We start from the raw sequence: 24806 nt of genomic DNA, 5'->3' as shown, positions 1-24806 counted from the left end.
AATTAATATTTTATAGTATTTTTGGGTAGTATTGTAACATCTAAATTTTATAGTGAATATGCTATATGTTTAACTTAAATTTTAAAAATAATTGCTTTATTTCTAGCTGTGAATTCCTTTGGACAACTGATGATATTTATCATTGTGCCCAGTTTCTACAAATAAAAAAATGGGTGGATTATTTTCTCGATGGAGGGTAAGTTACTTTTCTTTACAGCCAGTTCTTAGTCTAATACAGAAGTGTCACATAAAGCTATTTGTAAAGGTCTACTTTGTGGTGTAGACTTGAGTAGTAGTTTAATATTATCCCTAACTGTATTTAATATTTTTTCTTTCTTCTCTTATGAATTAGTTTTTTATTTGGACTTTAATGGTTCTACTTGCTATATAGGTGTCTGATGTCTCTGTTTAACAGAATTATTTCACATTGACCTATGAATTATTTTTATTTCTCTGTTTATACATTCGTGTACAAATGGTTATCTTTTCTTGTTTTCATACTGCCTAAATTTCAATCTTACTTGAAAGATAGTTGAAATTAAGTATTCTATACAATATTTATGTTTTTATAGGCTATATCTTTTTGCTTAAAGCTTGTCACAAATATTTACTAAAGTCACACTAGGTATACTTTTAGGAATTAATAGGTTAAACAAAATTAAAAATATAGTTTGATTTTATTGGCTAAGTCTTTAGAGGAAGTATCTCAAATTTAGAGCTATAAAATATAAAATATTCTGGTCAATGCTCTTCTCTAATATAAGAGGAGGTAATGTTGTCTAGGACAACTACTTTGCTTATTTTTTGACTCCTTTTTACCGTAACAATGGAGTCTAGCAATACTTGGTACACAATTTAGTTTTTGGACTATTACTGGAGGTGCTCTGTTTTGGATTGGCATTACATTGACACCCTCCACCCCCCTTTAAAACCTTATTACAGTTCTGCCTGAGAATCAAATTTATCTATTCTTCCTTTGTCTTTCTTGTTAGGTTGAACCATATGAAACTGCCAGTTTTGACTACATAAACAGCAATTTCATGTGGTTCAGCCTAATGTTGACAACTCCTGTGGGCGCTACAATGAATTGATAATCATTACCCTCTTAGATGGTTGAGTATATAATTGGTAATTACTTTTTTCAAATGTTGTATGAGCCATTTTGGCTGGTTTTTATTCTAGGTGATATAAAAAATTATCTTTGACAAACAAGCTCTGCAATAATGAAGTATTCTTAGGCGCCCTTTAAAAATCTGATCTTCAGAAAAGTACTTTAGGAATTCAGAATGAAGGTAACCTATTGATTTTCGACCTCCAGAGTCCTAAGTGAACTTTTAGCAATAGTAAATCAGACCATCTTTAGTCTTGAATTTTTAAATAGAATTTATAATTATAATAATTTAATAGAATTATTATAGAACTAATAATTTATAGTAACTTAATAGAATTCTTTTGAATAATCATATCTAAGAAAATTTTTCTTAGAGGAAAATTTAAACAAATTTTCTCTCAATAAAAGTATGTTTTATTGGGGTTGGTTAAGGATGGTAAAAATTGAGCTATCAGAGTTGAAAGTACTTCTAGGACTAAAAATAAGTAGGTACATCTTACTTCTTATTTCTTTAGTCTTGTGTAATTTTGTTTATAGTTATAATTTTTATTTAAGTCTAAATCTCATTTGTAAAAAAACAGGAATACATATTGCTTGATAACATTGAAAAAACTTAATTTTGGATTAAAATGTTCTTTTATGATTATATAAGTCAAAGTGTTTCTAAGTTAGCAATAACAAGTTTTAATGCTGTCTCTTATTTCTGTTTCTATAACAGACAAAACCTTCAACTGTAGAGGTTCTGGAAAATATAGATAAGGTATGTTCTTTGGCTCTGGGGTGTTTTAATTCATATTAGGTGTTATATAAATATTATTTTAGTACATATTACTTTGGAGACTAGATCTGGTATGGGAATTTAGAGGTGATATAGAGTAAGCCTGAGAACTTTAATGTTAAAATTCAAAGTCTATCAGTGACCTAAGAAGTCTGTGTCAGGTAATAGTGAATGTTAGAATGAAATTTGATCTACAGCATGGTGTAAATCAATGTTACGGATAGGACAAAGTAGATTATAAAATAGTCTGCAACTATTTGTATCAGTTTGCAAACTTCACAGCTTTTTATACTTTCTATCATAAAAAATGGTTATTCTTTGAGAATATTGAGAGTGATGAATGGATTGAAAGAATCTAGTATGGGTCACTGTTTCAATTTTTATTAATTCTTTTTATAGTCAGAGTTTTTTTTTTAGGCCTTATACAGGGAGAATTATTACTTGTTTGATTTAACAAAGACTATTTATTGATGCCAATTTTATACCTCTGATCTTTGCTAATTTGATAAGTTATCAAATATTATTTTTAAATATCTTAATTTTGAATTTAAAAAAAGATTTGTCAAATCATAATAGACATTTTTCATATATTTTAACTTCATTTTTAATTTTCTTTTTCATATTATGTTCTGTTTAAAATATTAAGGTATTATGTTTCATTGAATTTTTAAGAGTTCTTTATAACCTCTCTATCATATTAAAATTTTTTTTACCATTTTAATTTCTTTATGAATTTGAGATTTAATAATACATAATAACTTTCTCTTCACAGGAAATTCAAGCATTGGAAGAATTTAGGGAAAAAAATCAGAGATTACAAAAATTATGGGTTGGAAGATTAATTCTCTACTCTTCAATTCTCTATCTGTTTACATGTTTAATTGTATACTTATGGTACCTTCCTGATGAATTTACAGCAAGACTTGCCATGACACTCCCATTTTTTGCTTTCCCGTTAATGTAAGTAAAATGTTCTTTTTGTTGACTTTTCCTCTTCCTGACTAGATAGTTTTAATATAGTCAGTTTCTTTTTATTATGAAATAATAATGTTGCAGATTGAATAAATTTGCATTTTTTTGCAGTTTGAAAACTGTTTCTTTAAAAAGTAGAACAATTGTTTTAAACCTTTATTTACAATCCAACATACTTGAAGAATATGACCCAGTGACATTAGTAATAATGGCTCCGTACGGAATCTTTTGTGATTCTCTAATACATGTTCATGCTCCCTAGGAGTATTGGGCATGGAGTAGGCATTTCAGATTGTGGGTAGTGGCAAGTGAGGAAGGACTTGTAAAACAAAAAGAACAACTGCCCCATGTTGAATGTATTCCATTCATCCCACCCTTCCCCTCTTTTTAGTAACTGCTATAAAGCAATTGACCCTTATTACAGAAATATTTTGTAATACAGCACTTTACAGGAGGTGTGAATTGAGATGAGAATGATTGAGAATGATTGAGAATTTTGAAAGAAAGTTGAATGAAAAATTTGTTCATTCAATCAACAAACATTTATAGGTACCAACTGTGTGCATGTTGGATTATAATGGTGTATGGTACACAAAAATACAGAACCTTTGACTGCAGATCTTAGACTGCATACATTAAATGAAGTAAAATGTATAATGAATATTATAATGGGTCCCTAACACAGTCTGGAGTGGACATGCAGGTCAGGGAAGGGCCTTTGTATTCTTTACTACTGTTGCCACAAATTTAGTGACTTAACACCCCTTTATTATATCACAGGTGTGTAGGTCAGAAGTCCAGGTAGTTTGACTGGGTTTTTTTTTTTTTTTTTTTGACTGGGTTTTTGACTTAGGGTCTTGCACGCTTAAATCATAGTTATCAGCTGGCCTGGAGTCTCTGAGGGGGGAGAATCTGCTTCCAGGCTCAAACAGGGTGTTGGCTGACTTCTGCTGTATCTCTCTGATTTCCTATTTTGCCCTTGGCTGAGAGAAACCTCTGTTTTTAAGCGCTTAACTGATGGTATTAGACGCACCAGGATAATCTAGGTTAATCTCCCTATCTTAAAATCAACTGAGTAATACTTAACTATATCTGCAAAGTCCCTTCATGGTAGTACCTAGATTACTGTTTGATAATATAACCAGAGAATGGAAGTCTTGGGGAGAGAGGGGGGGATATCTTTAGAATTCTGCCTACCACAGCCTTCCTGAGGAAGTGATGTTTGAGTTTGAGACCTGAAGGATAAGTATGTGTAGCAAGGGTGGTGTGACATGGTAGGTAGTGTTTTAGGCAGAAGGAAGAGCATATTTGAAGACCCTGAAGGAGGATAGAGCGTGGTAGATTTAAAGAATTGAAAGAAGGCCAAAGACTGGATTATGGAGAAAAGTCTGGATAGTTAGACGAAGGATATTTCTTGTGGGCCTTATAGTCCATGATAAGGATTTTAGGTTTTAATCTAAGAATAGTGGGAAGCCACTGAAGATTTTTAAGGAGTATGACATGATCATATCATTATCTTGAAGATACCAGTGAGGCTACAGCATGGAGAGTAAATTAGAGGGGAGTAAGAATGGATGCGGAGCAGCAAGTTAGAAGGTTATTGTAGTTGTCTAGGGGAGAAACGATTGATGGTGATTTGCACTTGAGTGGTGGCAGCAGCGTTGAAGAGAAACAGATGGGCTGAATGAAGTGGATGGGTTGAAGAGATTTAGGAGGTAGAATTGAGGTAATATGGAGAGGCTCTTGGTGATTGGTTAGATGTGGGGTGAAGAGGAAGAATTGCATCAAGGATAAAATTCAGGTTCATGGCTTGGGAAATTTGGTTGATGGTAGCATCATTCATCTAAATAGGGAACAACATGAGGAGGAGCAGGTAGTTGACCCACTGAGACCAAAATACCTATGGTCTATCCAGATAGAGCTGCCAAGTGGGATGGTTAAGTATGACTATGAAGCTCAGGAGAGAAATTTGAATGGGAGATATAAATTTAGGATTTGGCAGCTTATAAATATTAGTCAAAGCCATCATCTGTTCATTCAGTAAATATTTGACACCTGCAATGTGTTACGTTTTGGGCTAGCCCGTTGTGATTGAGAAAGTAGGGAGCTTACATTCAGTTGGGATTGGACAGAAAAAAACAAGACAAGTAAACAAACATAGTTAATTTAGAGAGAGATAAGTGCAATGAAGAAAATAAACAGGTGATGTGATAGAGAAGAATAGGATACTTTAGGATGGTCCTGGAAGGCCTCTTTTGAGGAGGTATTTGAATTGAGAACTGAAGTATGAGAAAGAACCAGTATGGAAAGAGTTGGAATATATGGAAGAGTATTTATATATACAGTGTGTAATAGCACATATATCCATAGAGAGATATAGGAAAGGATTATCCTCAAAATAATAATGGTAATTTTCTCAGGTGTTGGAATTTTAAGTAGTCGTTTCTTTCCACATGCTTTTTTTTTGATATTGTTAGAATTTTTTACATCAATGTGTTGTTCAAATTAAAAAAAAAAATTCCAAGAAGAAAGAACAGAAAATGCAAAGTCTGTGAAGTAGGAGAGAGCGTGACTTACGCGAGGGTCAAAAACATAGCTATATCTGGAGTGTGTGATGGAGAGGAAGAGTGATGCAAGGTGAGCTTGCACAATCTAGGTCATGGAGGGTCACAGAGAGGAGTCTGAATTTTATTTTGGGTGAAATGGAAAGTGTGTAAAGGTTTTAGTAGAAGAATGGCATGATGAGATCTAAGAAGATCGTGTGTGATGTTTTATGGAGATGGAGTAAGAGGAGGGCAAGAATAGAAACTGGGAGATCAGCTAGGAGGCTGTTATAGAAGTTTAATAAAAAATGAAGACGGATTGGACTGCCCAGTGGCAGTGGAGATGAACAGATGATTTGGAAATATTTTGGAAGTAAAACTGAGACAACTTGATGGGAGGAAATGGAAGGTAAGGGAAAAGGAGGAATCAGGGTGATACTTAGGTTTTTTGTTTTGACATTGGTGGGTGGGGTAGGACCTTTTTCTTTGGGACTACTATAGTAAACATTTTTGGTTTAGTCTTTAGGAACTCCTGGTGCTGATACAATTTTAACTTTGTATGTAGGTAAAGGGCCAAAAATCGAGTACATGCATATTACAAAATAATTGTCTCTGCCATTTAAAAAATGTTTCTTCTCTTTTGAAGTCTTTTGGAATGCTTCTTATCCCAGGTGTAGTCTCACATTTCATAATGCTGAGCCCCTTTCCCTTGTTAACTTTCTATTTTTTTTTTTTTTGTGAAAAGAAGGGAGAAAAATTTAGAAAGGGAATAAGTGTGAGATGTTTAGTTGATTTAAATGTCTTTAAATACTTAAAAAAACTCCATTTGACATCCATTTCCATATAAAAATTGATTTTCTGATTATAGAAGATTTTTATCTAGTTGTAAAAGAATACCTGACAGGGAACTCTCTGTGCTAATTCTAATGCCTATGCACAAATTGTGATTGGCTATTGTGACTCAGAAGATTTTTTTTTTGTTTTTTTGCACATAAATCATATACTAATTGTTTTTAAAAGTAAAAAAACTTAGTTTCTTTAAAAATGTTTGTTATTTCTTCAGTTTGATCTTTCTACTCTTTTGAGTATGAAGCTTTGTTACCCTTACTGTGTCCTTCTGCCTGTTCTGCATCACCTGCATCTAGTATTTCTTGGCTTGTTAAGCTTCAGAGCCATTTCTCACTTTGTCTCATTCACATCTGTGACCTGGTTCTCAACTGCTGCAGCTTCTATTTCAGTGAGCTGTTGTTCACTTTTGGAAGCATAGACCAGTTATCCAACAAAGAATAGAATTGTCCTTCTGATTGATGACAATCAAAAAAGCATGAAATAGAATACAACAACATGAGAGTGGATGTTGTGGTGAACAGAAAGAAGACTTACCACAGGACATTGCCTTTTGTGTGTAATGTGAGCTCTCGCCCAAGCTTACCCCTGGACTTTTTTTCTTTGGAAACAAAGTTTGAGGTCTAGACCAGGGTTTGCTTAAAAAAATGGAGGCAGAAGGAGCAATAAAAGGTATTGCTTTACTCATCACTGTCTACATTAATTATAAAGCTTAGAAATCTACCTGGTAACGGCAAAAAATGACTGTTTTCTCTGCATTCCAAGTTTCCCAAATGCTTTTACTGGCAGAGAGGTCATGGATTCAGGACTGAGCATATATTGCCTAATCATAACTGTCCCCTAATTATCTTTTATGGTAGAGTATCAATACCTAAGAAGCTTTGAGATTTTATCTTGTCTTCTTTTTAGGATGTAATAGGGAGGAACTTGGTGAGATTCCAGTCTATTGGTTTTCTGCTTTTCATATTCAGTAATATATTTATATCTCTCTGATCTTTTCAACTGTTACTGAAACTGAAATTATGGTGAAGTGATTTCATAGGAATTATTAAGATTGTGCTCCATAGTGAGGGAAGGTTTGGTTTACAGTTAAATTTTTGTATTTCTGCATTATGCTGGCAGATAGGCATTATCTTGGGAGTTGGCTCATTTTCTAAGAATGAACAACCATAAACTTTGTCTCTACCCTTAACTGACTCTGCAAGCAATCTTACAAACTTTTATTCCTGGATACCTTATTCTTACAAATAATAACTTTCTAAAAGTTCCATTCTCTGTAAGGTCATTTCAGAGACCAATTAGCATAAAATGTTAACCTTCCCAGAGGATTTGGCCATATTTTCTTTCCGTGTGTATGTGTGTTTTCGTCTTAAAATGAGATCTGAGGGGAAAAAATTTAAGCAAGGAACTGAGGAATGTGGTTTTGTCTCCTGTTTTTTGTTTTCTTGCTTTCCTACTTGAATTGAAAGCCATTTGAGGTTAGAGCTTTGATTTTATACAATTTTTTTTTTTTTTTTTGCTGCCCTGCGCAGCATGTGGGATCTTAGTTCCCGACCAGGGATTGAACCCGGGCCCCCTGCATTGGAAGGTGGAGTCTTAACCACTGGACTGTCATGGAATGCCGCCTTCCCACTTCCCCTCCTCCCAACCAGTTTGTGGTATATATTTCCTCAATCCAGCTAGGCAGCTAACAGACATAATTTGTAGCCTTTTCAGGAAAGTTAAAAGTTTGTCTCATGGCACTCTAATAATAATACAAAGTATCTCCCATCAACTGTAGTTGGCTCTTAAAGGAGAAGGTATCTGAACATCTCTTGGTATTTACTCAAGGGGAATATTTACTCTTAGTTTTTGTAGGTAAGAAAATCATTTTGCAAGCATCCCTTTTATAATATTGATATTAAAATATAGATATTCACTTGATATAATTCTGTACTTAAAAAATTATGTACTGAGACATAATTAAGAGACAAATCCTATTCTTGGATGGGAAAACAAATCCTATTCTGAGATTAGTTCTCCCTAAATTAATCTAAAAATGTGTGATCACAATAAAAATAATAACAATACTTTAAAAATCTTGGCACACTTATTCCATAATTTTTAATGGAAAAATAAGCACATAAGAATAGTCTTGAAAAGTCTAAAAAAGGAGCAGAATGAGAAGCAGAGGTCTACCAGGCATCAAATGCATTGTAAAACTTCATTAATTAAAAGTTTGATAGTGTCTAAATAGAGACACAGACCAAAGGAAGAGATACAAGAATCCAGAAATAAATCCCAAAAGGAATTTTTATCATATATGGTTTTTATATATGATAAAGATAGCATTTCAAATCATTGGGGGAAAATGGTGTTGAGTTATAGCTCTCCCCCACAAATAATAGAAAATAAATAAATAAATAAAGCTTGTTCCTTATACCAAAATAAATCATTGTTACTTGTCTAAATGTGAAGGTAATTCTCCCTAAAGCCTTTGATGGTTAAATAAACTGACAAAATTGTCAACATAGTTATAAATATTGAGATCTATATCTTTTCATTTTTAGCTTTATGTATTGTTAAGTCTCATCTTAAAAACATTTCAATAAATTGGATTGGACTTGTGTAGTTGTTGGAAAGAAAGCACTTAAATTTGGCAGAAAGGACGAGATAAGTAAAAATTCCTTTTTATATGAAGGTTGGTGAAAAATCATTAGAGGTTTATGGAATGTTAATCCTTTAGTAAAAGTGAGGAAGGTTTTATTATATTGATTATTGAGTTTTAGGTATTCTGCTACATTTTAACTTTTAGCATTTTTAACTTTAGTACAGTAAAAGCACTTAGTATTAAGGATTTAAAATGTTTACTGAATCTAAAGTATGATTCTGTTTTATTGAGGCTCCAGTTATTCCTGTTAGAACACCTTTATAATTTTATAGTGCAAGTCACTGGATAATATTTAACAGAAATTCATGCCATACTTACATTTCAAATAGCATCAGTTTCATTCAGGAAAGAACAACAGGAATGATTTCATGAATGTGAGTTAAGGTATTTAGTATGTCTTAGAACTGATAGTATATATGAACTTACTGATTTTCTATACTAATTTTGTATTCAACTATAATAATTGTCTTATTGTTTCTAATAAGTTTTTTAGTTGATTCTTTGAGAGTTTCCAAGTATACAATCATATTATTTGTAAATATCAATAATTTTACCACCTCCTTTCAGATTTTTTGACTCTTCAGATTTTTTTTTCCTCTTTGCTAATTGTATTGGCTAATACTTTCAGGACAATGTTAAGTTACAGAGAAAATAGTCGACATCCTTAACTTGTTCCTTGGGAATGCTTCTAATGTTTCCCCATTGGGCATTATCCTGACTTTTGGATTGAGACAGATATATTTTATGTTAAGGAATCTTCTAGCTATTTATATTTTATTTAGTTTTTTTTTTTTTTAATCAAGAAAGATTGTTGAATTTTGTTAAATGCCGTTTCATCATCTATGGAGATAGCCATGTGATTTTTCATCTTACATCTCTTGATAATGATAGATTATATTAAATATTGAAATCAAATATTGAAATCTTGAATTCTAGGAAAATTTCTACTTTCTTAGTTGTAGTCATTTTATAAGGACATCAGGAAGCTTTTCTTTCTTTTTTAATGCTCTGGAACAGTTTAAATAATACTAGCATTATCTGTCCTTTACAGGTTTAGTAGTATTCCATTTGAAATCTTTTGGGCTTGGTGTTTTTTATAGAGGGTAGCTCTTAACAACTTTTAAAATTCAATAGTAGTTAATTTTTTAGGCTTTCTCTCTCTTCCAAGGTTAGTTTTGCTAACCATTCTACAGTTTTAAAGTGTATTTGCATAGTGTTGTAATAGCAATAATCATTGTCTCATTGATTTTTAAAATTTCTTTGTAGCTATGATTATTGCTTCCTTATTATTTCTTACTTTGTATATTTGTAATTCTTTTTTGGTTGTTTTTATTAACTGTTTCTTCCAAAGAACCAGCTTAAAAAATTACTTCTTTTTATTAATTCTTTTTTCTTCCATAGGCTTACTTTATTCTTGTAACTCAAAATGGATGCTTTAATGTATTTATTTTCATTCTTATTTCTTAACACAGTACACCACACATGTATTTGAGGCCATGGTATTTTTCTGACTGCTTTAGTTTTATCCCACAGGTCTTGATAGGTAGTGATATGTATTTACTTTGGTTATTTTTAAGACTTCATTACATTTTTTAAAAGTTTATTTAAGTTTTTTTTTTAAGTTTTTATAATCTAAGAGTTATTTCCAGGTGGCAATGTGTGTTTGTATGTTTGGTTTTTGGCTTAGTTACTATTTCTAGTTTTATTATATTGCTTTCAGAGAATGTTGTTTAATAATATTTCTACTTCTTTGATTTTATTGAGACCCTTTTTGGTGGCATGCTATTTGATCAGTTGCTGTGTTTCATGAACACTTGAAGATATATATTTTTTTTTTCAGAGTTTAGTACTATCATTGAAAACTACCTGACTGTGTTAATAGGTCTTCTGTATCCTAATAACAGTATATTTCTACTTCTCCCTATATTTCCTTTAGTTTTGCTTTATGAATGTTATGCTTTTCTATTTGATGAGTAAATATTCTTGTTATATCTTCATTGTAGGCACATCCTTTAAAAAATACTTTTTATTTTGAAATAATTATAGATTCACAGGAAATTGGAAAAAACAGATATACAAGCAAGTCCTGTGTACCCTTCACCTAGCCTTCCCAGTGGTAACATCTTGCATGACCACAGTTAAATATCACAACAGGAAATCGACACTGGTTCAATTCATAAGCATATTCAGATTTCACTAGTTTTACATACACTCATTTGTGTGTATGTGTTTTATATTTCTATGCAGTTTTATCATATGTGTAGCTTCATGTAAGTACCCCACAATTTAGATCCAGAATTGTTCACAGAGTTCCTTTTTGCTACCCCTTTGCAGTCATACCAACTCTCTTCCACATGTCCCATTCTTAACCCCTTCCACCCCATCTGTTTTCCACCTGTATAATTTTATTTCAAGAATGTTATAAAATGGGATCACATAGTATGTAACCTTTTGAAATTGGCTTTTTAAACTCCACATATTCTTGAGATCCATCCAAGATGTTAAGTGTAACAATAATTACTTTTTATTGCTGAGTAGTATTTCATGGCATTAATGTAGCACAGTTTGTTTAGCCATACACCTGTTAAAGGACATTAGGATGGTTTCCAGTTTCTGGCTCTAACAAATGAGACTACCATGAATATTTGTGTACAGGTTTTTGTCTGAATGTAAGTTTTTATTTCTCTGGGGTATATGCCCAAGAGTGTAATCTCTGAGACGCTTGTAAGTACATGTTTACTTTTATAAGAAACTGCTAAACTTTTTTTCAGAGTAGAGGTACCATTTTATATTTCCACTAGTGATATTTGAGTGATCTTGTTTCTGTGCATCCTTGGCAGCATTTGGTATTATCACTATTTTCTGATTTGATCATTCTGATAGGTGTGTATTGATAGCTCATTGTGGTTTTAATTTACATTTCCCTGATGGCTGTGATGTTGAACATCTTTTCATGTGTTTATTTTCCACCTGTATCTTTTCTTCATTGAAATGTCTGTTCAGGTCTGCTGTCTAATTTTCTAATTGGATAATTAGTTTTTTTACTGTTGAGTTTTGAGAGTTCTTTATATATTGTAAATACAAGTTCTTTGCTGGATATATGGTTTGCAGATATTTTTTTTCAGTCTGTAATTTGTTTTTTCATCCTTATACAGGGTTTTTCACAGAGCCAAATTTATTATTTAAAATTTTCCTTTTATGGATTGTGCTTTTGTTGTTAAGAACCCCTCTGTATCTATAGGTCCTGAAGATTTTCTTTGTTTTTTTGCTATGCTTTTTTCCTTCTAACATTTTACATTTAAGTTCATAAGCCATTTTGAGCCAATTTTTTTTTTTTAATTTTTATTTATTTATTTTTGACTGTGTTGGGTCTTCGTTTCTGTGCGAGGGCTTTCTCTAGTTGCGGCAAGCGGGGGCCACTCTTCATCGCGATGCGCGGGCCTCTCACTATCGCGGCCTCTCTTGTTGCGGAGCACAGGCTCCAGATGCGCAGGCTCAGCAGTTGTGGCTCACGGGCCTAGTTGCTCCGCGGCATGTGGGATCTTCCCGGACCAGGGCTCGAACCCATGTCCCCTGCATTAGCAGGCAGATTCTCTACCACTGCGCCACCAGGGAAGCCCTGAGCCAATTTTTTATATAAGATGTGAGATTCACACTGAGATCCATCCTTCCTTCCTCCCTCCCTCCCTCCCTCTCTCTCTCTCCCTCCCTCCCTCTCTGCCTCTCTTTCTTTCTTTCTTCTGCCTGTGGATGTGCAGTTGCTCCAGCTCTATTTGTTGGAAAGAAACTGCATCCTTTATAATACTATAAAATGACCTTCTTTTTCTAGTTTAAAGCTTTTTTTGGTGGGGATGTAGTCTTGAATTCAGTCTTGTGGCATGTTAAGATCACAACCCTTATTTTGTGTGTATTTGCCTACTATATTTTTTGCCCATTGTTTTATTTTCAACCTTCAAAAACAGTTTTAGGTGTCAGTTTACATTATAGGGTTGGTTTTTATTTTATGATCCAGTCTGAAAGTCTTTTTCTTTTGCTCTAGTGAGTTTAGCTCATTTACATTCATTGAGATGAAAGATGTTGGTCTAAGTTTTGAAACTAATTTTCTATTTTGCTTTTGGTTTTTATACCTTAAATAGAAAATCTCTAGCTATGTGGTATGTTCGCTTTGGCCCAGTTATTTGTAAGAGGTTTATGTGAGAGTATAGAGGCAAGTCTTCCTACATTTAGGCTATCTAGAATTTTCCTTACGATCCAGGATTTAGTGTGTTAGTTTGTTCAGCTTTTATCCTTTTCCAGCCAATAGGGTTAGGCAACTGTGTATAAAATTTTTCATAGTACAAAACTTTTCTCCCCTGCTGCCATAGAAACAGAATATTCTTTGTAAATAGGGCATTTCTGAGTGATTTCTCTTTAAGCCCTGCCTTTTCTGTTTCATTGTTGGAACCAAACTTAGGAGTTTCTGCCTGTAGCATGTGTATCTTATTCTCAGTGTAATAAACATGAGTTTTAGGCTTTACACTTTGAGAAGTTTATCTTCCTACCTTTTAGTGAGATAAGCAGTTTTCCTTCTCTGCTTTTACTCTTTTGAGCCTCTGCATGAGCTCCACTGTTTTGGGGAACACTTCCACATATTTTGAGGGTTGAGTTTTAGCTTATCTTAATTTTATCAGAAAAGGAATTTGTGTTTTTGTTTTTGTCTCCTTGCTGTTTGGATGATTTCTAAGAAGAGAAGGGAGAAATGGAGATTAAGCCACTATTCTCAAAGTAGGAGTCAATAGTAATATCTTTAATATCTTCACAAAACATGTTGCTGTATTTTCATAAATTATATTTAATTATTGGGAGAGCAACATCTTTGTTGGGATAAGTAGAACACATATTCCTGAAGTACTTTAATTCTTTTCCTAAATTTTATTTTAAAGAATTATGTAAAAGAATTTCATTTAATTTAGCCTTAAGGAATAACTAACTCTATTATAGTCTACCTTTTCAAGGCTTGAAGGCTTGACACTTAGAAATGTGTATTATTTGATAGCTCATTTTCTCCACCAGTAGTTCTGATAAAAACCAAAAGAAGAATTTGTTGTCCACAAAGGGAAATTAGTGAGTTTTATTGTGAAGTAAGGGAGTATATTTCCATTCTTGTAGTTTTTATACTTTGAAAATTATACATGCTTTAAAAAAATCTACCATTTAAGAAAATTTACTGATTTCCTTCAGAATTTTAGTCATTATCTCTGCAACTCCTTCTCTTGTGTTCTCAGTTTTCTTTCCCTATACTTTTTTTCCTAAATCATCTCTCTCAGCTTGCCACTGTTTCAGGGGGTTTGCAATGGGGAAATATTATGGGACTTTTCTACTGTTGTAGGATCATTGAGGGTTGTGAGCTGTATGTTTAACCTCTTTTCTCATCTCCCTTCCCTTGATAAGGACAATGCCCAGTGTCTTTTTTTTAGTGCTTAGATAGTTGTCCAAGTACCATGTAGGAATCTGGTACTGGTTATTTTGGTGTTTTCATATCATAAAAATAAATCATCACCATGTAAAAAACATGTAGGGGCTTCCCTGGTGGCGCAATGGTTAAGAATCCGCCTGCCAATGCAGGGGACACGGGTTGGAGCCCTGGTCCGGGAAGATCCCACGTGCCAAGGAGCAACTAAGCCCGTGCGCCACAACTACTGAGCCTGCACTCTAGAACCCACGAGCCATAACTACTGAGCCAACGCACCACAACTACTGAAGCCCGTGTGCCTAGAGCCTGTGCTCCACAGCAAGAGAAGCCACCGCAATGAGAAGCCCATGCACCACAACAAAGAGTAGCCCCCGCTCACTGCAACTAGAGAAAGCCCGCATGCAGCAACAAAGACCCAACGTAGCCATAAATAAACAAACAAACAAACAACCCCCAAAACATGTACAAGTTATCTATTGCTATGTAACAAGTTGCCCCAGAGCTTAGTAGCTTAAAACAACAAATGTTTATTCTCTCTCACAGTTCTTCAGGGATAGAATATGGGAGCAGCTTAGCTGATGGTTCTGGCCCAGGGTCTTTTTTCATATATAAATTGCAGTTAAGCTATTGGCTGGGCCTATAGTCATCTCAAGGCTTACCTAAGGCTGGAGAATTTACTTCTAAGCTCACACGTGCAGTTGTTGGCAGGCTTCAGCTCCTCACTGGCTGTTTGCCAGAGACCTCTGTTCCTCACCAAATGGGCTTTTCTATAGAGTTCCCTGAATGTCCTCATGTCAAAGCAGCTGACTTGTCTCAGAGCGAGTAATCCAAGAGAGAGAAAGAAAGCAAGCGGAAGAAGAGGCCTGAGATGGAAACTGCGTATTTTTATAACCTAATCTTGAAGTGACATGCTGTTGGTCACACAGACCAACATTGGTGAGAGAGGACTACACAAAGTTATGCATACCAGGAGACAGCGTTCACTGGTGATGACCTTGCAGGCTAATTCCTAAGAATAGCAATGATATATTTCAGAGTGAAGAACTAATTTTCATACCTATTATCTGAATTTGCATTTAGATACAATGTATTTCTTTTATAAAATGATGGATAATGTTTGTATACTTATTCGGCCATATTCTAGGGAGAAGGGAATTTTGTTTTATTTACATTGAATTTAAGAGATGACCTGGACAAGTTTGTGATTAGGATCATTCTTTGATTTTCTTTTAATTCTTTTAGTATCATTTGATGACTTACTAATGCAAGGCCTAAAGAATTACCTTCATAAAATCTTTGAAAGGCGATGTTTAGCTAAATTTACTTATCAGTTATTTACTTGATGGTAAGATTTTATTTTTTCTCCAGATAGCTTATCCTATTTAGTAGAGAAGATCCCTCTAATATTAAATAACAGGGAAGGAGTAGCAACTTACATTTGTATAATGGTTTGGATTTGTAAAATTGTTTTTCCCTAACGTATGGGAATAGATAAAGTTTTAGAGTTGATGCTTACCTAGTAAGAAGGGATTTTATAATTTGTTCTTAATCTTTTGGAGGATTCATAGACTCCTTTGAGAATGATGAGGGTAATGGTCTCTCCAGAGAAATGCACTTATGCAGACAAAGGCAATTTCACAATTTGGAGGGACCCTCAGGAGGTCCATGGATTTTAGATTGAGAACTCCTCCTTTGAAAGCACAGGTAGACTTCTGGTGGCTTCTGAAAGAAAGGAGTGCTTTTTGATTTTCAAAATACAAAGGGATACAATGTCTCTAACTCTAATTGGAAATGTGTGTTTGTTTTCATTTTATGTGGCTTCTAATTCATGTATCCTAATGATGGTTTTTGTTTCTGAATTTTGCTTGTTCTATAGCATCTGGAGCATAAGAACGGTGCTTATTTTCTTCTTTTCCAAGAGAACAGAAAGAAATAGTAAGTTTAATTTCGAAGTTTTTATAAATACATTAAAAAAATCCATCTTATGGTGCATTGGTTTGTAATTGAAATGGTATATTGAAATGACAACGTGGTAAATATTGAAGAGCTGTTTACTGTAAAGTATAAGAAAGGTTATGAATGATCAAACTGGTTCTGTTTTTCAGTTGTGTTATTTCTGTCTTGTCCATTTAGAATTTTTTTTACACAATACACAAAACAATTCATTTCTTTAAATGAAGAGAAATTATATTTATTAAATTATCTTTATAGAAAACATGTTATTATGGAGTAAAATATAGTTAAACATCTTTTGATTTATTCTATTAATTGCATCATTCTCTTCAGGCTCACAACCCCTAGGCTTTTGTTTTTATTGAAGTATGTAAATTATGACAATTTTCCTGTATTCTGTATATGTGCAGATTTTAAAGATATTCAGGTCTTAAAACTATGAGTTATAATTAACCCAAGGTATGCAAATTTCATTTTAAATGAACTTTACATGTGATTTTTTTTCTTGTTTTAACTTTTCATTATAGAATATTTCAAGCATATACAAAAATAGACTGAATAGTATAATGAACACTCATATTACCTATCACACAACCTAAACAATCATCAACTCCTGGTCAATCTTATTTCATTTTTACCCCCACCCACTTCTCCATCTCTGTTATTTTGAAGTATATCCCAGATATATCTATCCATAATGTACTTAAAAAATATGTAAACAAAGAACAGAAGAGAGGCCATGTGAGAACACAGCAAGAAGGCAGCCATCTGTCAGCAAGGCAAGGAGGGAGATGTCACTAGGAACCAGCCCTGCCTGCCAGCACCTTGATCTTGGACTTCCAGCCTCCACAATGCAGGGAACCAGAACCTGTGCCATCAACATCAGGCGTGGGTGAAATTGCAGCTTGCCCTCTGTCTCCAATTGCTGACGATCCTTCAGCTCTACCATCTCCCACCTCCTCTCCCTCCTCCAGTTAATAACTCTTCTTGCCTGTTCACTCGATGCCAGCCCCTGTATGCCAGCTGTTGTACTGTCCTACTGTACGTTTCAAGGTACTGAACTGTAAGATTAAAAGTGTTTTCTTTAAAAAAAAAAAATGTAAACAATGTACATTATTATACTTAAAAAAGAATTCCTAAAAATATAAAATATTAAACATAAAAATAATAAATTTCCAGTTATCTTACAAATGTCATTTGCTTTAAAAAATATTTTGTTTGACTCAGGATCCAAACAAGGTTCACGCAGATACATAACTTTCAAACTGCCCTCCTCATGTATGACTTATCTTTGACCCAGTTAAGGTTCTGTGATCTAGACCAATGACCATCCCTTTTAGACACCCTTGACTCCTTTGCCTCTCTTTCCCATTCTACTTGTCTGGCAAACCATACCTTCTTTAAATACAGTTATATGCTTAATCTGTGACTGGCAAAAACCATATCCTGGTTAAAAACATTTATATGCTTAGTCTATGTCTGCATCAGGAAAGCTGAATTTGTTAGAGGAAAATCATACAACATGCTGACTAGACTCACTTTAAATCTATGATTGCAAATATCAAATGTACACTCAACACTGCTACACAATCCTATTATAGTTCCCTAGTAAATTTACTTTTTTCTCTTTGAGAGTATTATTTGACACTGTATTTCTCCTCAAATCACTAATACCCACCACCATACCAAAACCCCAAAACCAAAACCAAACCAAACCAAAATAAAACCAACCAACCAAATAAAAATTCAGAAGCCACAAATAAACAAAACTTCACAAAACCTACCTGGCCACTCTCACCTGATAGTCTCACTTCATGAAGAAAATAGATATAAACAGGTGAGCGCTATCTCCACCACCAAAAACATAAAGTTAGCCCCATCTGTTACTCAGTATGCTGTCATCCATCATGGTAATTTGGAAGACCGACCTTGATCCCATCTCTGGCTAAGCCTTTCATTTATGCTCTGGATTCTAGATACTCTGACCATCTCATGAACTTTGCTCTTATAGTTATCCCTACCTGCATCTCTTTTGCATTATCTATTTGTATTGGCTTGTCCCTATTTGGCATGTAATCCTGTCTCAATACAATCATCTGGGGGAAAAATCCCATCCTGACTCCATATTCCCTTTAATTTACAATGCATTTCTCCCTCCCCTTCAAAGTTCTCTCATTTTTACCTCCAAAATTATCTTGAATATGACCACTTCTAACTTTCTTTACTACTACTACAATTCTAATTCAGGTCACCATCATCTGTTGCTGGCACTATTGCAGTGGTTTCCTAACTAGTCCATTTTTAAGGTATAAATCAGATCTTGTATCTCTCCTACTTAAATTCTTCTAGTGGTTTCCCATTGCAACCAGAGTAAAATCTGACCTTAACCCCAACTTTCTGGCTTATGTCTATTTCTCTAACTTCATCTCTTTCCACTCTCCTTTTTTCACCTTTGCTCCAGCCACACTAGCCATCTTTTTGTCCTACAAATAAGTTTAAGTCCTCTGAACCTCAGTTTGCTAGTTTATAAACTAGAAACAAATATTTGTTTTGGCAAGACTGTTATGAGTTTTAACTGATAATATTGTGTGTGAAAGCATATAAAAATTGTAAAGTGTTATGTACATGTGGGCTGATGGTACTGATTTTTCTTTTCCAATTCCTATTTTTATTTTTCTTGCCTTTAAAATTTTTCTTGCCTTGTTTAATGGGTTAGGACCCAGTATAATATTGAGTTGAAGTGGGAATAGCAGGTATCTTTGTCTAGCACCTGATTTTGGTGGAAAAGCTTTTAATTTTTACCATTAAGTATGATGTTTGCTGTGGTTTTAAAAAATATTGATACTTTTAATCAGATTAGAGAAATTAAGCTTATGGCATTGTTTCCAGTGATATTTAGCAATATAGTAGATGCCGGAAAGACAAGAAGAAACAAATATGATCTCTGACCTCATGGAACTAACAAAATAGTGAAAATATATAAGAAAATTTATTTTAAAAGAGCCCTTGGAAACACTTCTCTAAGGAAAATGTGTGAATATTTTGACTTGCAAGTAGGCACATTAGGACATGCTTATTATATAAAGGAGTTTTTTGCTTTAAAATTTTATTTCACAGATCCTTTCATTTAAAAAAATTGTACAAATTCATTTGCGTAGGTATTGCACGTAGATAAAATCTCTTCATAAGAGACTGTCTTGCAGTCTTACACTTCTTTTTAGCATAAAGTTAGGTACCATATGTACATATATGTGTGTGTGTATATATATATATATATATATTTTTTTTTTTTTTTTAAGTCTGAAGCTACTGATCATGTCTTGCTTCTTGTTCTCTGTTAGTTGTATTTCCTTTGTTTTACAAGTTGGACCTAGTATAGATTCGAGCAAGGATTGGCAAACTACAGCCTGTGAGCCAAGTCCTGCCCACCACCTTGTACAGCTCATGATCTAAGAATGGTTTTTACATTTTTAAATTATTGAAAAAATTCAAAGAGTAATATTTTGTGACATGTTAAATTTGAATGAAGTTCAAATTTCTGTTTTATTGGAACACAGCCACATCCATTCATTTATCTTATCTGTAGCTGCTTTCATTCAATGATGGCAGAATTGAGTAGTTGTGACAGACTGTATGGTACTCTCAACATTTCAGCCTATTGTAGGATGCACAACAAATCACAGTGACACTGTTATAACTTGACAGCATTTCATGTGCCATGTATATTGCTGTATTGCGACTATTTTATTTATTATTACCAGTGTACACTCATTATGTAAAAACAAGAAGAGAAAATTGGACTTTGAATGTTACACTCTTAAGGCACAATGGATTATGGACTATTTTATTATCAAAACACAAAGCATTGTGCTTATTATGCAATGCCATTATAAATGTACTAAAAGAATACACATATACATTGACTATCATGCTAAGTACTCATCATGATACTCCCAATGCACAGAAAAGCAATGTTAGAAAAATTAGAACATTTAAAATGGAATATCTCATCATAGCAGAATTTCTTCATAAAAATAAGAAGTGAAAATGGAACTTAAAAGTAAGTTTATGAGTCGCTTATTTGTGAAGCAAAGAAAGCTATTTACCAATGGTGAGTTAATTAAACTGTGTAATTGCAGCAGCTGAAAAAATGTGTTTAGAGAAAATACTTGCTTGGCTAGTAGCCTTTTTAGCAAGAACAATTGCTTGAAGAATTAAGAACACTGGAAGCAACATAGTTAATTTAAAAGCAAGATCATTTAAAAAAAATTATTTCAAGTGATTGTCATTGGCTCTTTTTTTTTTGTTTTTTGGCCATGCTGCGAGGCTTGCAGGATCTTAGTTCCCTGACCAGGGATTGAACACGGGCCACCACAGTGAAAGTGCCAAGTCCTAACCGCTGGAGTGCCAGGGAATTCCCTGTCATTGACTCTTGATGAGTTGACAGATGTTACTGATACAGCTCAATTGTAATTTATTTCAGGAGTCAATACTGAACTTGAACTGACTAAAGAATTAGCCTCTGTGAACAGTCTGTGTAGAACACTCTGGGAGAGAATATTTTTAAAGAAGTTGAAAAAACACTAATTTAGTACAACCTGAAGTGGAATCTACTGAGATGTATTTACAACTATTGGTGGTAAAAATATGTGTGAAGCAGAAAGAGGCTTAGTGGATTAATTTACAAAGCTCATGAAACTGTAAGGTGTTTAAATTCTGTGGTTATCCACTGTGTTATTCAACAGCAGGTACTTGCAGAGCATATTTGAACCTGTCATGTGTTACTGAACGAGTATTGTCAATGGGGAACTTCATTTGCTCTCATGGACTTAATCATCATCAGTTATGTGAACTTTTATCAGAAATACAAGCAGTTGGATGGATTAGTAGTAGTAGTAAAGTTTTATTGTGATGTTTTGAGCTCAGAGCCAAGACTAAAATGTTTCTGAATGAGAAGAACCACCTTCAACCATTAAGAATGAACTGGCTTTGGAAATTAGATTTTGCTGCAGACATGATAATGGTTCTTAATGAATTCAATCTAAGAGTACAAGGCAAAACAGTCCTTATATGTGAAACCTATACTGCTATAAAGTGATTTAGAAAAGCAAATAATTTAATGACGAAAGGTAATTTTTTAAAAAGTGCTATAAAAAGTTAAGAAACAAGATCTCCATTCCCACGCAGATTTGCAGCAGATAACATTATCTGAGCTCAAACTGCGATTCCAGCAGTGTTTTTCAGACCTCATGCAAGTACAAAGGAAATTTCCGTATTTGAAAATCCATTTTACTGGAAGTGATTAATTTGCAATGACATGATAAAAGGCAGATATCAAGAGAAGAATCTAAAGAATTTTATAAATGCCTTTCACACAATGAATATGCTCAATTAAAATCATGTGATTGTGGATTGATTTCAATATTTAGCAGCACCTATCTGTGTGAAAAAAATTTTTCAAAAATAAAATGTGTGAAATCTCATTACAGATAAACTAACAGATTGACATTTGTGATCAATTTTGAGGATGGGGGACACTAATTTTGAATCTCAATTAAGTGAAATGTTACCCCCCACCTACCCCCCCAGATTCCATTCTTTTCATTGGTAGACCTATGTTACAAAAAATTGAACTCAATTATTATTATATTTGTATTATGTCAATGAAAGTTTTGTGGAAATTTGTTTACTCCTTTAAAAGTGCTCACCTAACTTTGCCTTTTGGCCCATAAAGCCTAAAATATTTACTGTCTGGCCCTTTATAGAAAAAGTTTGCTGATCTCTGCACTAAAGTTTAGATATTTGGCTTGGTCTTATCTAACTAAAGATGACTATTCTCTTTAAAGATGTCAGCAGTTTTTTTCCCCTTTCAGTAATAAGTCTGCTAGAACACTTTGAAAAAAATATATAGTAAAATCATCTTTTCATAAGTTTGTATTTCTTTGGATTTTTACATAAATAGTATTATTTGAATTGGGTATTCAGATGTTTGCTACTCCAGAACTTCAATGAAAAGGCAATAATTTTATTTGTAAATTTAATTAAACATTAAGAACAATTATTTAAATTCTATTTGGTAAAATGTTTAAATCAAGTTGTAAGTCTTCTTTCCAGCTGGACTAGTATTCTTATACTAGTTCAGTATTTCTAGAGAAAAACTAGAAACCTAAAATAAATTTGTAAAGCAGATATTGACATTCATAAATTATATCCTTTGAAATGATTCTTTATGTTCCACCAATGCAACCTAACTAAACAGGCAAATCTTGGAAAAGTTTAATTTTGAAAAGTAATTAGAATCCTCTTCCTTTCCAAGTCCCTCCTCAGGTATATAATACTATAGATTTTCAAAGGTTTTCTTTATTAGTGCTCAGTATCTTGAAGATCAAATAACTTAATAAAATATGTACTTTCCTCATAAATAAAGAGAACATTTTTATTACCAATGTATAAAAAGAGAATTGGCTTTAATTTTGTAAATTAACATGGGTGGGATGTTGAAAGGAAGGAGAAATAATAAAAAGTAATATTTCTGAAAACATTTAAAAAATATGTATCTTTTAAAATTTGGAAACGTGTTTTATTCTATATAAAGTCCATTTTTCCCCTCCTGAGCTTGTAATACATAATATAAGCAAACATATAAAATATATATGGGTAAAAATTGAGATGACTTCTGTCTGTACATATCTGTGAGAAATTCTAAAATGAGACTTTTCTTGCAGTTGCTTAATGTATATCATTTGACATGATTTTTTTTCTTGTATCTTAAGTATCTTAATATCTGATTTAGTTTTGGTTTAAATCTTGTTTTCTAGATGAAGCATTGGATGATTTAAAATCCCAGAAGAAAAAAATAGTAAGTTAACTTTTATTTAAGTTAATTTATATAAAACTAATAAATTAAGAACTGAATAATTAATGTTTATATGTTGTAAGTAATGACTCTCCAAGGAACAAGTATGTTTTTAGATAACAGTTTAATGGTGAAGCTAAGTTATGAATATTTTTGCTAGTTAATAATGACGGACAGGAAAAAGTAGTTAGATGAACTTTTGAGAGTCTGAGTGTCTATGTCAATTGGAAGCTGAGAAGTAAGTAAATGAATCATTTTGGAGGACTAAATGAGGCAGAGTGGTAAAAAGGTGGGTATCCAGATTTATTATTAGGGCCAAAAAAAGACCAAACATCATATGTCAGTTCTCAGATTTTCTTGACGTAATAAGGCGAGGAGAGACAGAATCAACAAGATTGGTTGTAAAAAACAAATTTAACATGCAAAAAAAAAAAAAAAAAACCAAAGAAAACTGGGGAGAGAGAAAGAGAGAGTATTTTTTCTTTGGTTTCTTTCATTTTCTATCAGCAGTTCTGATCACATGGGTGTCTGTTGTGGGGCCAGTTAAATGCATCCTTCAGATGGGTTGGAAAAAGGAGGATCAAGAGAGAGTAAGGACTCTAGATGTTTAGAGGTTGATATGCAATAGTTTTTTTTTTTTGTTTTTGTTTTTGTTTTAAGTTTATTTATTATTTTTGGCTGTGTTGGGTCTTTGTTGCTGTGCACGGGCTTTCTGTAGTTGCAGCGAGTGGAGGGGCGCTACTCTTCGTTGCAGTGTGCGGGCCTCCCATCACGGCGGCTTCTCCCGTTGTGGAGCATGGGCTGTAGAGCACACGGGCTTCAGTAGATGCGGCATGTGGGCTCAGTAGTTTTGGCTCACGGGCCTAGATGCTCCGCAGCATGTGGGATCTTCCTGGACCAGGGCCTGAACCCGTGTCCTCTGTATTGGCAGGCAGATTCTTAACCATTGTGCCACCAGGGAAGCCCTGCAATAGTTTTTAATAAGTGGGTTGAACTTGGTGTTTGGCTTGAATTTACATATACTTTTTTCATATAATTATTTTTGAAGTATAAAAATGATAATTGATAGGAGCATCATGTTATATGGAAACTTAATGAAATTTAATCAGATGCAAAATCAATTTAATGTATTTTAGTCTAACATAATAAGTAACAATTATGGATGAAACTAATAAAAATTATGAAGGTTAAGATTAATGTTAAAAATTGTTCTGTGAATTGGTAAGAAAAGACACTGGTCCTGAGGGATTTAAGTACCTGAAAAATAAAGAAACTTTAATTCTGAAAGGATTCCTTATCTTTTTTATTTGATGCCTCTTCAGTGTTCTGTGAGGTATTTATCAAAATTGCATTGATATTTTTGATGGTCCTAAATTGAAACGTAGAAATATTTCCATTGTATCTTATTATATTTCTGGCATTCTACACATTATGGAACAGCCAGAAATTCAAAGTGAGTAAATACTGATGGTTCTCAATAATATAGAAGTTGTGATATGATTGGTTTGGTTTGCTGATGTGATAAAAAAAGAAGAGCTGGTAGTGTTGATCAGAGGCAAGTCTTACTTGTACCAAAATGGAGAAATATTGATTAAAGTAGAAAAGACAAGGAGGAGGACAAAGAAAAAAAGAAGAAAATAAAAAA

The 24806-nt window shown here is 33.5% G+C and overlaps 1 protein-coding gene and 1 long non-coding RNA gene across 6 annotated transcripts in view; both read left to right on the top strand.

The window, feature by feature from the left end:
• Positions 1-24806, top strand: part of LOC309662610 — a 592813-nt gene that overhangs the window by 198056 nt on the left and 369951 nt on the right. The gene's annotated exons all lie outside the window — the stretch shown is intronic.
• The window catches only part of LNPK (lunapark, ER junction formation factor), a 99336-nt gene that overhangs the window by 5452 nt on the left and 69078 nt on the right, over positions 1-24806 (top strand). For all 5 annotated transcript variants that reach the window (XR_014264762.1, XR_014264763.1, XM_082465471.1 and 2 more), the window contains exons 2-6: positions 107-196; positions 1830-1871; positions 2662-2849; positions 16229-16287; positions 23124-23164. Coding sequence is in view for 3 of the 5 variants with exons in the window: in XM_082465471.1 (XP_082321597.1) it covers positions 170-196; positions 1830-1871; positions 2662-2849; positions 16229-16287; positions 23124-23164 (357 nt within the window). In the remaining 2 variants the exon portion in view is untranslated. The remainder of the gene's footprint in view (positions 1-106; positions 197-1829; positions 1872-2661; positions 2850-16228; positions 16288-23123; positions 23165-24806) is intronic.

The sequence above is a fragment of the Balaenoptera physalus genome, assembly GCF_965194825.1.
Source record: "Balaenoptera physalus genome assembly, chromosome: 6".
Lineage (NCBI taxonomy): Eukaryota > Metazoa > Chordata > Mammalia > Artiodactyla > Balaenopteridae > Balaenoptera > Balaenoptera physalus.
The sequence above is the reverse complement of the archived record's forward strand: the minus strand, read 5'-3'. Positions and strand labels throughout refer to the sequence as shown.